Here is a 14,436-nt window from a genome sequence, read left to right as displayed (position 1 = left end):
ACATATGGCCTTCACAGCTGAACATTTATTCTAAGTGGCCCTTCATGAGTGCCTAGGTTCTAGGGGACAGTTTAAGGGTGCTTATTAACGGCGGTCATTCTCATTACCAGTTGGCTCCACTAACATTTCATTACTGTGCTGTACACAAAGATCAATGAAGCAATTTCTTGCGGACTAGCATTTCGCTTAACAGGCACCAGATGGCGCCAAAGGAACATAGTCAAAGATGGGCAACTTGTCGATAGACTAACAGTCTACATCATGATATACACTTTTAACTGTATACATAATCATATCATTAGTACTAAACATGTCTGAAAGAAATATGTGTATTCATATCATTAACTAGGCCTACAGAGATAACAAAATCCTTCTTCATACTGTAAGGTGTATCTACTTTTGAACCAGCAAAACAAAATGTTGACAAAAATCGAAAAACGTTGCACGCAGCATGAATTACTCGAAAATCAACTCTAAGACAGTTTGTCCGTTTTAATTTCCTGCCCAATCATATTTTTTTTTGTTGCCATTTTGCATACTGTAGGCTACAATTTCATGTTCGTTTCAAACTGACAACGTTATACCGTTAAATTCTTGGCTCGACACCGCCATAAATAGATCCCCTGGTTTCCTGAACTATTGAGACTGTATAGTAAATGCATCATTAGTCTTCATACTCTGCAGATTTAACTCCACCCCTGTGTGGGTTCATTGTTTTCTTCTTAGTGCAGCTGGAATCGCCGCCGACCAGCTCGTCAATATTTCACACAGCACAGCAACATCAGCGCTGACGTTTCTGCTACGCGTGCAGCAGCGGAGGCAGCCTGTGCTGTCGTAGCCGGTGACGCCTTTCACTGGGCCTGCGTAAAAACATTGGTAAGTTTTTACAGTCAAAATAGTTTTTACAGTCACTTGATTTGGAGGATGTGTGTATCTTATGTAAAAGATAGAATGATAATTCACTATTTTGCTCTTTGTTGTTTTTGGGATGAAGTATAATTTTACATCTTCAGACACAAACACTTGGACAAAAACTTTATTATGAAAATTGCTTTTACTCCAATAAGGATAGCTCTCTTCAGTATGTTGTCAATTGCTTCATTCTTTCTGAAAATAGGCTGCTTCATCCACAAAAAGAGAATTTCTAATTCTGTATAAAAGAATAGCCTTATCAAATCCTTATATCAGTGGTTCCCATACCTCTCCTCTTGTACCCCCAGCCAGAACCAGGTAGCCTATTTGATGTGTTCCACCTCAAGCACACATGATCCAACTACTCAGGTGGAACAAATCAAATACCTTGATCCGACTTGGGGTATCCAAGGAGAGGTGTTTGAACCACTGCCCTCGATTAATACACAATAAGAAAAACAATACTTATTCAAGTGTTGTGCTCTTATCATTTTGAAACCCCAGAACAACTGTGCTTTGAATATGAACTCCTTTGTAATTGATGTAGGCTATATAGTTTTTTAAAATATTTTTTTTTTTTTTTTTTTTTTTACAATTCCCTTCCTTTTATTGTATTGGATAAAATAAATTTAAAAATAATCATTTTTAGTCACTACATGAAGACAATGTTAGGGGGCAGGCTCTGCTATAGTAGAATGTGCAAATTTTGGAATTTTGGGGGCTGAAAACTATCACATACTGTAGATCAAACGTAACCATTAACGTTATCTGTTCTAGGGCTTGGTAAATTGCAGGACGTTAAGCTGGCACATTGTTGCCGTAAGATTCATGGGTCGACTTTGCTTGGGATGTAGCCAGTTACAGTAGCTGCTGTGTCAGGGACTTAATGTACACATTACATTACATTACAGGCATTTAGCAGACGCTCTTATCCAGAGCGACGTACAACAAGTGCATAGGTTTCATGATGTGAGCGAAGAAACACTAGAGGAGTAAGGATCGAGGCCAGAAGACCACGTCAGCGGCCCTTTGGCTGTTAAACCTAGTTGTCTATCAAAACGTAAATCAGATTTCGAGTGTCCAAAAATCCTTACCTAGCTAACGTGGACACAACTAACAAGCTAATCAGAATACATCACCGTAGCTAACCAAAATGTATGAATAACATTATGAATCTGGGTGTTGTAAGGTAGTATAATACATTTATTTAGAAAGTGTCAGATGACCGATGAATAGCCTACTTCCGAAGTTCATGTTCATTTTGAAATCTGAAGGCCTGCATGTATAGTGCTATATTTTTAGATGAGATGCAACATATTGATAAACTTGAATGATTTGATTTATCCCTGGTCAAAGAATTCTGTAAGTTTCAGAGAAACAGTGTTTCCAAGAAAAACTTTAGTAAAAAACAAATAATTTATTATATTACTATGAACAGTCTATACATATTTATGTGCAGTAGGCCTACATGTTATTTCATAATATATTTTTTTTCCAGTGAAATCTATATTGTCAACATTAAACTGTAAGGGGAAATGCTTAATGCTCATGTATTTGTAGCCTATTATGTGAAAACCAGAGGAAAATGTAAAACGCTTGTGATTTTGTGGGTGTATATTTAATAAGTTCCATTTTCAAAGACTGGTCATTCTTTCAGTAAAATTGAAATCTGTATCTGTTATTATATTTCCAAAATATTGTTTCTGGTAAAGATTTCCTCTCACCTGGGACATATGGTTTGAATTTAAGTGCTTATACTTGCATAATAAAAAATAAAGAAACAGGAATGCAGGTATTTATTCATCTTTGATTTGGCTTTCTGGAATATTGCTTGTAGGTCTGTTTCTTTGCTTTAGAGCCAGGTTTCTCTTAGGTGTAGAATAACTGTCTTCGCTCTTTTCAGCCCAGTGACCATGGAAACAGTGGTTGCTCCTCCGCAAATTCACATTCATAACAAGTCCATAAACTCCACAGTTATGCAGGTAAATGTCATCACTGAAACTTCAGCAGATCCCTACATTTTAGAAAGAAGTCTTTGCTTATTTTTTCTTTATTATTTGGAATCAAGCTTTCTGGGATGTGCATGTATTTGTCATGAAGGCTAAACACTCCCACAGCATGTCTGACTTTGATGCAAAGGCTGCATATAGAAATCATCAGCAACAGTAGATCGAATGTATCTCAAAATGAATTAAAACGGTTACATATAGTGGTATTTGTGAATTTGGTTTAGGGGCAGTAGAGTGACAAATCATTTACAGTGTGTTATATACTCTGAAATGTGCATGTAGAAATGAAATTCACTCTGGCATTAACTGTTCTGATTGACCACCCTAAACCTTCAAATATTCTAGCCAATGGTTTACTCACAATGCAGAACATGCAGTTTGAGACAGTACGTTTCTCCTGTCATTATCTAATTCCTGAAAAGATTTTTAAAAATCCTTAATATACTGTATTGTAATTGTCATAGACTCTAGTCAACAGTCACTTATAGGTCTCAGGTGTACACTATATGACCAAAAGTATCCAGACACCCCTTAGTCTGGGGCTGTATTTCATGGTTTGGGCTAGGCCCCTTAGTTCCAGTGAAGGCAAATATGGACAATTTTGTGCTTCCAACTTTGTGGCAACAGTTTGGGGAAGGCCCTTTCCTGTTTCATCATGACAGTACCCCTGAGCACACAGCAAAATCCATATAGAAATGGTTTTATCAAGATTGGTGTGGAAGATTTTGACTGGTCTGCACAGAGTCTTGACCTCAAACCCATCCATCACCTTTGGGATCAATTGGAAAGCCAACTGTGAGCCAGGCATAATTGCCCAATCAGTGCCAAAACTCACTAATGCTCTTTGGGCTGAATGGAAGCAAATCCCTGTAGCAACACTCCAACATCTAGTATAAAGCCTTCCCAGAAGTGTGGAGGTTGTTATAGCAACAAAGCATGGACCAACTCCATATTAAGGCCCATAATTTTGGATGAGATGTTGGATGTCAGGTGTCCACATACTTTTGGCCATGTAGTGTATCTCCAGCTGTAAGTAGGGTGCATTTACCCAGTGGCCCAGGATCTCAGGTTTAGGGAGTTATCAAGTTTCCTTCGCCATGTGTCATTCAATCACCTAAGGCACGAACTAATCAGGTAAATCTATATTACCAACAGCACACACTGAGAATTTTCCAAGCAGTTGTCCTGCTGCACTTGTTCTATATTCGCCATGATTGTGCGCTTCTGTTTGAAGTATGAAAAAAGGGTTAAGTGTTCATTGCTTGTGGAGTGGAAATGATTAAATCACATGTACTAGCTGTTTAGGCTTTAATTGGATTTGTCAGAGAGGATGGATTTAAGAAGATTTATGCTTATCAGTTTCACCTTCACATGCAGGATTTGTCTCTTTCAGTGCACAACATGCTATTAGAGTCAACAATTAGCAATGTATTATGAAACATTTTCTTGTATGTCAAGCATTAACATTATCTAGTATCTAATCTACACTATATAGGATTACAAGACTGTACCTACATCACTATGAAGGAATGCTGAAGAAACACATGATTATGTGAATGCTTAAAGAAGATGCCATACTGTTAAAAACACTATAAGTAGATATTTCTTTATTTTACAAACACATTATAGTTTTTAGAGCATTTCCTCAGAAATAAGCTTGTTTTTTGAGTGTAGTTTGATGAGAATGAAAAATAGTTTCTATAGGTACCAGCAGAGAATGGAGAATCAACTGAGGATATCTCTTACTCACAGAAAAACAAAATGGCTCTCTCCAGAAGACCATCATACAGGTCAGAGAGCCATTGCACCATACAATATTTTAAATGGTACTACAGGCATGCAAGTAGAGTTCCATGTTGCTAGCAGCCATGTCACCCTGTACCATTCTTATGGCTAAATGGATAACCTAAGCAGGTCTGGGCTTGGTTTGTCTTTGGGCGGGAGACCTCCTGGGAAAATGAAATTGCTGCTAGTTTGTGGGTCAATCGGGGAAACTTTTCCCATTGGACCGAAAAGAAACCCAGTACTTCAGCACAGTGCTGTAGGAGGATGAGCTGTTAAACTAAGGGCCCTGGCTGACTGTGGTCATTAAAGATCAGTGTCCTAATCAAACTCCCACAAAAACTGGCTCTCTACACCCGGCCACCTAATGGTCCCTATATCCGATTGGCTACACGATCCCTTGCATTCCTGTCCACTTTGACTCCCAGGTTGTTACTGCAAAAGAGAACAGTTCCCACCCTGGTTAAACACACATAAAATGAAATGTCTCTCTCTTATGTAGGTCTAAGTGATTTGCAACAAATGGAACTTCTGATTGAATTAACCAGTGGCTTTCAAAAGACTTAAATATACCTTATGGGTTACAGTGATAATGTGTTGTTAAGGGGTCGCTTTGGGAATGCTTTTACGAAACTGAGTGAGAAAATGAGTGGTTTAATATGCAGTGTGGGGGAGGGAGACTGGAGCTGGAAGGGAAGTGTACTGCTCGTGTCTGTGACTTCATCTGAGAATGCATTAACCTGGTGTATGCATGTTTAATGTAGTCTTTCCCTGTCACAAAAATCGAGGAAGCACCAACTGAAAAGGAGGTTTCTCCGAATTTTACAACAGCGCCGCCTTCTATCATTTAGACCAACTCAGGGCAGTACAGTGAGTTTCACTAGAATTTCTCTATTTATTTAATATGTTTGGATTTTATATTAGCCATAACATGCCAATCAAGCCTTCTTTGTTGTTTTAATGGCAGGAGCTTTTAAACAAAAAACACTTTTTGTCACAGTTATACTGCAGTTAAATGTATTGCTTCCCCAGATTAGCATTTCCTTACTTATCTACCCTAGTATAAATGACATCATCAGCTGAAATGGAGTGGGAGTGAATTAAATATATTAAACTAAGTAAATGGAGTGGATGATTTGGTGGCCATGTTAGGAAGTTTTCAGGACATCAGAGAGCTCCCCCTTATCTTTATTTCCTTTAAAGACTACATTTAGAACCTCAGTTTAATGTCTCATCCAGAAGATGGAATCTCCTCAAACACAGTGTCCCTCTGGTTCAGAGGGAAGAATGGCCTAATGGCGCTACTTTCAGCAGCAGCGGCAGCTTAGTTTTGCCACTTGGTTTCCCATCCAAGTACTAACCAAGCCCAGCTTCATTATCAGCCATTGATCTGTAACCGACTACACAGCAAGTGATATGTCTGCTGGCAGTGCTACAAAGGACATGACTGAAATGACGAAATTGTGTGTGACACTTACTAGACTGTGTAACGTTGCAAAGTGCATCTCAGGAGCTGTGAAGGCTCTAATGAACTTATAAGTCTGCGCTGTGGTGACACGCTGTTTGTGTTCTTCAGTCTCTGTTAACCAAGGCGGACCCACCCAGCTCGCCAGTCCTGGGAGAGATGGCATGCAGGGTCGGCAGGCTGTGGCTATGCTGAATTCAGGAATGCCACCGCCTGCTGCCACCGCCCTGCAGCACACTGGCCAGTCCGGAGACATGGCACATCAGTATTTCATGCCAGGAAGAAAAATGGTTGTTCAAGGTACCCGGCCTGTCTCTCCTGAGGAAGGACTTTTGACCAAATACTTAGCGATTAAAGAAACTTGCAATGAATCTCATTGCGCCACGTTTTTTCAGTCATATCTCTCACCTCAGTCCAACACGTGTTACTGGTACCCTCTATTGCTTCATACAATAGCGCAGCCTGCTTGTAAGAATAGCATCCAACCTGTTTGATTTTATTATTGCAAGGGCATTATTACTTGAAGCAGAATGCGTTCAAGTGAATGGAGCATAAATTTGAGTTGAGAAAGTTAAAAAAATACAGACATGTTTCACACTTGTTTAAATAACTCAGCTTTTTAAGAAATGCAGTTAGTACAGTATAGGGTTGTACATGGAAAACTGTTCACTGAAACAAAAACATTTCTTGCTCTTGCATTTTCTGTCCATTTAGCAAGTGACTCCTCAGCCATCTGTGCCTTGATAGTTTGTGTCTCCTTTGTCTTTGCTAAGCTTAGTACCTGATTTTATGTTTGCTTCAGTTTCAGCAATTCTTTGTTAAAATTAAGGCTGTAACACAATTCAACATTTTTTATCAACAGAACTAACCATTCTTTTATCTGTCACGTTTAAGCATGAAGGCTTTTTGTCATATTGCCTTATTTCCTTAAGCATTTCACATAAGGAAATCAAATACTGAGATAAAAGACTACACGTATTTCATTAGCTCATTTTTATTAGCTTATTCACAATGCTGAAAAGAAAAGAAAATATAAAATAAGACATGGCATTCATAGAATGTGATTGTATGACTTTGCGTGAATACAGTACAGTATATCACCTTTTGACTGATATATGAAATTTAGTATATGACAAAATAGCCAAATAAATGGATTTGCTTCTAGAATGGTTACATATTTTCATGACAATCCTAAGTTTTAAATGCCTGAAATGGCATTTTGGGATTGGATGTAGGCATTACGTCAGGTCAAGGTGTGTTGCGTTCTGGCTTTTGCCTGCATGGGACTTGGAACCCTCAGCTATTAGCCTCAGAGTTGGCAGGTCAGCGTGCCATTACAGGTCATGCTGTGACCAAACAGACACAGGGTGTGTTACTCAGTCTGCATGGTATCTATTCAGGATTATTTAAGGCGTGTCATAACCCGAGACACGTGTGGAAGTGTGCAGTGTGACATTTGCATTGATGCGCTATGCAGCTAATTTTCAGTAGAACTGAAAACAGAAGGTGACTTTTTCTGCAAGAACCCGGGCGGGACTGGGGTTGAACAAGTTACAACGTACCGTTTCATCTAAGTGTAGGGAGTGTTTTAACACAGCTTTGGATACTCAGTAGGGGTTCACATTAAAATGTGTTTTGCATGAGGAAATTCACAGACTTTGGGGATAAGATTACACTGGTCTGTTGTGATGTCTTTCTTTGCAACAGCAAACATTGATGAAACAGTTGGATGTTATATCTATGCACTGCAAAAATAGTCTGTCTCAAAAAGTGTTTTAGACTTGTCATTTACTTTTTCTCAAGTAGAAAATATTAGCTTGCCTTAAGTTACTTTTTGATTGACAAGCAAATTGGTTTTACCCCATTGGCAAATCTTGAAAGATGTAAAACTGTCTCACCTCATTGGCAATCTCTGTCTTATTTACCCAAAAAAAGTTGAAGAAGTAAGATTTTAGTCTAAATATAAGACTAAAATACTTAAGTTTTAAGTATTAAGTTGGTCTGATTTTTTGTTTTTTTGCAGTGTGAATATGAGACTGATTACCGGTTGTGTGATTTGGTGTTAAAAATGCCTTTGAGAGGCACCCCTGAGCGAGCTTGTGCTCCAGCCACGCTGTCTCCAGGGTGCCAAAACAAAAGCAGCTGATACAAGTGCAGGGGGAGGGCACCGGGACCAGCCACTGCTTTTGACTGGAAGCCAATGATGTCATAGTGATGTCAATGCCCTTAATTGTAATCACACACGTAGTTGGTGATGGGTGAGCATTTCATGTAGATAGCAGAGAGAGAAAGAGTGTTTCTCCAGGATTATTCAGGAACAGGCATGGCTGTTACAGGAGATGAGACTGAATCAGGTATGCCAGCTTGTCTTTTTTGAAGCTCTTTAAGTTGCAGTGTTAAAATATTCTAATGCAACATGTTATTGAATTAGAAGCTATAATGTTGTGGCATACATACTCAACTGTGATGCTTTCTAAAGTGTGATATTCAAAGTTAGTTCTGTTTATTCTTTGATTGTTATTCGTTTTTTTTTTTTAATTCCAATTGATGAACATGAAATAGTTGAAGTAAAAAAATAACTTACCCACATATTTTAGAAGCTGTTGAAAACAAATGCATGAGAATGTCCACAGATGGTAGTTTAGTGGTCATCTGGGAGTCTTTTTCATGCAGAAGAGAGCATGAGTGGGTTGAGCTTAAGCCTTGAAAACATGTTCAGTTTTCTGCTCTTCTGAAGGCTTAAACAGCCGCACATTTACGGGAAACAAAATGCCAGGGTCCCCTTAAAAATCATCTTTACCTCTAGTCTAACAACCTCAGGCTGGGTTATTTAATTCACAGTTGTAGTGTTTACAGAGTGTTTCTCGGCTTAGATCTTCTGTTGCTCGCTCACGCTCTCTCTCTCTCTCTTCCTCTCTCTCGCTCATGCTCTTTCCTCTCTCTCCGTCTCCCTCGCTCTCTCTCTCGCTCTTCGCAACGCTTGAATGCTCAGTCCATTCAGAGTGCAGGGGCTGACGTCACGATATTTCCTGGAATCAGACACCAGCAGGGAAATGTAAATGCGAACGCCAAACAAGATGTACATTGACGTCAGTCCACAGTCATGCTGTGATTACAGGCAGTTCCTTTTGCGGGAGCAAGACGGTGTCCGTTTAATCCTTTGCAGGGTCACATGCGGCTGTTGTCTCAAGCCAGACTTTGAAGATACAGTGACTGAATCTACAGTCTCTGAGACTTTGAAGGGGTTGTCACCCGAATTGGATTTTTATCATTTGTACATCTGACTGATTTGGCCCTTTAAAAAGGCACAGGGCGTTGCATGTGCATCACACACTGCAGAATTATTGTGTATTTTGTACATTTCCGTCCTTGGCGATTTCCCATGTTTATTTGACTTCTAACTGAATGTCATTCACAAACCAAAGTTTCTTCTTTTTGAAAGCAATTTTTTGCTTAAACTGATGAAGAAAAGATTTACAGTAAAATGTTAGCATTTCCGCAGCAAATGCGTGTTTATTTTTGCATTTGAGTATATTTCCGTTCCCCATATTTACCGTTCAGTAAATGTTATCAGTCACAATCGGCTGTAGATTAAAATGAGGGCTGAGGCATTGTCTGTTGTAACAGGAAAAGCGTCATGCTGACATGCCCCAGCTGAAAAGGCAAAGAGATAATTTCCTCGTTCGTGTCATCGCGCACATAAGTGATTATCTGTGTGATAATGGGAGCGCAGAAGCGCTCCTAATATTCCCTCGACCCTCCTTTAAGCGAATTACAACTGAGCCCGGTTTCGGTACGGACCGTGTTTCCTAGTAACGTGCGCGTCTTCTATTTGAGTTCCATCAACTCGATTGGCTTATGATACAAATGTAGCGTTTCAACATGCCTATACGTGAGGCGATAAGGGTCTGCTGTACAGACAGGGTATCAGAATATCACATTTTTATTATTTTGTTTTCCGTGTCGGGATCGTCTTGTACCTTGCGATTAAAGTGAGTCTTCTGCTGCTTTAATGCTGAGCTCGCAGCATGTACCGTGTTAGTTTCCCTCAGTGGAGCTATTGTCTTTCCCGAGGCTGTTGAAATTGCAGTAAGCCAGCAGCTGAACTCTACCTCTAATGTTGTAGAGCTATGACCGCATTGTGCTTTGACGTCATTCGTACCAGGGCTCTTAAAACGACAGGTTCACTTTTCATGAAAATTTTGGGAGTTGGTCGCTCTCATTGCAACACCTCCCAGAACCTGCACACACCCACCCACACACAATTCAAACAAATGGCTTTTTTGTAAGATGATTTTAGGGGAAGAAAAAAATGTTGACCAAATCTGCCTCAAATGCAAATGAGATATTTCCAGATTGATGCTTGAGACTGTGTCTCATTTGACTTAATTTCATTTCCTTTTCCACTACTGGGGTACTGGTAGTCCATCCCATTTTTTTGATACGTGCACAGCTTTACAGTGTACCACTTCAGACGAATGAACATTTCTGTAATGCTAGAACACAGCAGGTATAAAGGCACCATGTATGCACCGTCTTCCCTGTTTATCGCTTGGCATTACAGGTATGACACACATTAGCTGCACAGGCTACCTTTCGCTGCTCCAGTTACTGACTGTGAACACACTGATTTGATAGCCGCCACGGGAGACATGTCAGCCTACCAGCTCTGCAGCCCCACGTCCAGCCTGCCGCAGGGCGTGATGATGGCGGTGTCGCCGGCCTCCCTGCACAGCCCACAGCAGCTGGCCGAGGAGGCCACACGGAAACGGGAGCTCAGACTCCTGAAGAACAGGTACGGTACAGTCCCTCCTCACAGGCCGTGACAGAATCCACAATAACACACCTGTACAGAACACCTGTCTCCCACCAACCACACGCTAACATACATATACACAACACTGTCTCCCAACAACCTCACACTAACATACCTATACACCTCACTGTCTCCCACCAACCACACACTAACATACATATACACAACACTGTCTCCCAACAACCTCACACTAACATACCTATACACCTCACTGTCTCCCACCAACCACACACTAACATACATATACACAACACTGTCTCCCAACAACCACACACTAACATACCTATACACCTCACTGTCTCCCACCAACCACACACTAACATACATATACACAACACTGTCTCCCACCAACCACACACTAACATACATATACACAACACTGTCTCCCACCAACCACACACTAACATACATATACACAACACTGTCTCCCAACAACCACACGCTAACACACCTGTGCACAACACTGTCTCCCACCAATCACATGCTAACACACCTGTGCACAACACTGTCTCCCACCAACCTCACACTAATACACCTATACACAACACTGTCTTCCACTAACCTCACGCTAATACACCTACTGTATACACAACACTGCCTCCCACCAACCACACACTAACATACCTATACACAACACTGTCTCCCACAAACCACACGCTAACACACCTGTGCACAACACTGTCTCCCACCAACCACACACTAACATACATATACACAACACTGTCTCCCAACAACCTCACACTAACACACCTATACACAATGCTGTCTCACACAAACCTCACACTAATACACCTACTGTATACACAACACTGTCTCCCCAATGTGTGTGATCTACCTGTTGATTAAACATAGAGAAAACCCGCTTACATACATTAATCCGGAGTTGAATTAAATGAATGAAGTTGTAATTTCTGTTGTTTTTCATATGCTAAGCCAGCTGGCTAAATTAAGGAACATTGAAGTAAGTAACACTGGGAAGTAACATTGAAAGCTATGTGGCTACACCTATGTTGAATTTTCTTGAGCCTCATCTTGTATCATGTCCCTACGTGGCCAGTGGACACTAACCTCTTCAGTTTTGGGGATCGAGATCTCGCTCATGGTTTTAAGTTTACTCTCTCGTCGGTTTCAGGGAGGCTGCCAGGGAGTGTCGCAGGAAGAAGAAAGAATACGTCAAGTGTCTCGAAAACCGGGTGGCCGTGCTGGAGAACCAAAACAAGACTCTCATCCAGGAACTCAAAGCACTGAAAGACCTCTATTGCCACAAAACAGAATAGCCATTGGTCAGGCGTGGGAGCCAAACGGACAGCTAAAGGCAAATAAGAGTGTGGTTTCATAGTTCGCCAAAAGCATTTGGGGCAGAAAGAGCTTGTAATCCTGTGTCATGTCCCTGCTTGTGGCCTCAGTGTTTTTAACAGAAGCGTTGTGAACCCCGGGTCCACGTGTTGAAGCTCCGTAGCTTCCGTGTGTGTGTGACAGTCATGCCGCGCCTTGTCTCGCACACTTGTGTCTCCACGTGAAAAAAAACTGCGTAGTCGCCCCGGCTGTTGCGCCCCACGGCCAATCCGAGTGGCCCTCAGGAGCTATTACAGTACCCCACCTGCAGTCCCACCTCGCCTCACTAGAGTTCCACAACAAGGCGTTAAGAGATGAGCTTTGGGGCATGCACGTGACTCAGAATCAGAATAGGTCAGTCCAATTGGAATACCGGACAGGCACCCTCTCTGTTTTCCCTGTTGGTCTCTATAACGTATCATTCCACTGATTGTAAACATTTTTTAACTTATGCTAAAATGAAAAACAACAAAAATCCCCCACTGTAAATTAAGACAGTACACTTTGTGAAATGTCCCCTCTTTATATGCTTTGTTTCAGCACCAAAAGGAATTTTCTTGATGTTCTTCGCTTGCAGAATGATCACAAATATGAGAAAACAATTTTTTTGTTTGTTAAATGAGTTTACCCCAAAAAGGGCTTCTTAAGTCGACTACAGTGTCCTCACTGCACTGGATGTTAGAGTTAGCATGCTATATGGGACCCCCAGAATGTAGAGGAATCTCAGCAAAACTTTCCATGGCATCTTTCTACTTTATGGTAAACAACCAGCACATTGCACCTCTGAGAGGAATTTTCTATTCAAAAGTATTATTTTAACATGCATTTAACATTTATTTATTTGGTTGGGTTAATGATTAATAGAATAGTGGCTCTGCTAATGCTGTATGTACTGTAGGTGTTACGTGAAATCACAGTATTTCTGTAAGGAAGAACAGATTGAACGTTTGCAGCGTGCGTAAATGTGTTTGCATTCGGCCACGAGGAAAAAGGGAGTTACGCACATACGTCTCCATGAACATTTGCTTCCGGGGCTTTTAGTAGATGTGTGAATTTGTTGTGCGGAAATTGCTGTGGCCTTGTTGCTTAAATGATGGCGGCATTTTCACATTTTTACTGACGACCTTGTTTTCCAAGTTTAAGTGCATTTCATTAGTTATACGTTCTTTCAAAAAAAAATAAACTAATAAAAAAACACAATCTTTTCAGAAAAATGGTGTAAAATGCATCACATTGTGCCTGTCATGTAAAATGCTTTGTTCTACTGTTATGTCACAATAGTGTTATTTTGTGGTTTTATTTTCATGTTTTATTTTCACATATTTGTGCGGAACATTTCTGACATTAATTTGTCTCGGTAGGTGAATGTCAGATCTGGGAAAAAATATGTAAGCCTCAAAATCATAACAAGAGCCCTGACTTAATTTGAAGCCATCTTTGAAATCGGTAGTTGTTTTGCATGTGTTGCTTTTTGCCAGTAAGCAGAGTTTCACGCTTGTACCGCGCAGAACCGTCTGAATACGCACAATCTAAGGTTGCCGCTGTACTTTCCAGTTTTGACTTGCACTCGGACACTCGTTCTGCCGGCTCCGTTTGCCCTCGCGGGCTCTGACCGAATGAAACCCAAAACACCATGGTTTGGATGTGCGATCGCTTCTTGAGCGAGGCAGCAGAACCAGCGTGTCTTCGGAGGATGGAACGTTCATCTCCCGCCCCCGCCACACCCGCCGGCCCCTCGCTGCTGCCCTTCCCTGGCACCTCATCACACCAAAATGCTGCCTCGTCAAGTCTAGAACACGTCTTTCTAACAAACCGCTGAAGATATATTTGTACAACTCTCAAAAAAAAAAAAAAAAAAGGTATGCGGTAAGTGTCCCTTATATCTTATATTTACGTTTTAACCACTTTCAATGGTTTGTGCTTTCAAATGAGCAAAAAATGTTGATTAAACAATATGTCTCTCATAATACTTTTCATTGCCTGTCTTTATTCATGTAATTGCAAATACACTCAGAAGCCTGTAGCATGTATTGTTTGATGTTTATTTGAAGTATCTCAGTAGTAATAAAATAAAGACACTTTCAGTTCCAGAAATCCTGTACAAAGGGGCAATTAGA

General features: G+C 40.7%; 1 protein-coding gene across 4 annotated transcripts; it reads left to right on the top strand.

The window, feature by feature from the left end:
• Nucleotides 1–733: 733 nt before the first annotated feature.
• On the top strand, nt 734–12,758 carry LOC135253270 (cAMP-responsive element modulator-like). 4 transcript variants are annotated; one of them, XM_064332343.1, is made up of 6 exons: nt 734–876; nt 2,816–2,894; nt 4,617–4,711; nt 6,280–6,468; nt 10,807–10,963; nt 12,117–12,758. In XM_064332343.1, the coding sequence occupies exons 3-6, from the start codon at nt 4,639–4,641 to the stop codon at nt 12,259–12,261; spliced, it is 564 nt and encodes a 187-aa protein (XP_064188413.1). In that variant the 5' UTR covers nt 734–876; nt 2,816–2,894; nt 4,617–4,638; the 3' UTR covers nt 12,262–12,758. The 4 variants fall into 4 exon arrangements, with proteins under 4 accessions (XP_064188413.1, XP_064188414.1, XP_064188416.1 ...); XM_064332344.1 differs by lacking the exons at nt 734–876; nt 2,816–2,894; nt 4,617–4,711 and adding an exon at nt 5,477–5,573; XM_064332346.1 differs by lacking the exons at nt 734–876; nt 2,816–2,894; nt 4,617–4,711; nt 6,280–6,468 and adding an exon at nt 8,107–8,522 and having other exon boundaries at nt 10,733–10,963.
• Nucleotides 12,759–14,436: the final 1,678 nt, after the last annotated feature.

Source organism: Anguilla rostrata, chromosome 4 (genome assembly GCF_018555375.3).
Source record: "Anguilla rostrata isolate EN2019 chromosome 4, ASM1855537v3, whole genome shotgun sequence".
In the NCBI taxonomy this organism is placed as follows: domain Eukaryota; kingdom Metazoa; phylum Chordata; class Actinopteri; order Anguilliformes; family Anguillidae; genus Anguilla; species Anguilla rostrata.
The sequence above is the reverse complement of the archived record's forward strand: the minus strand, read 5'-3'. Positions and strand labels throughout refer to the sequence as shown.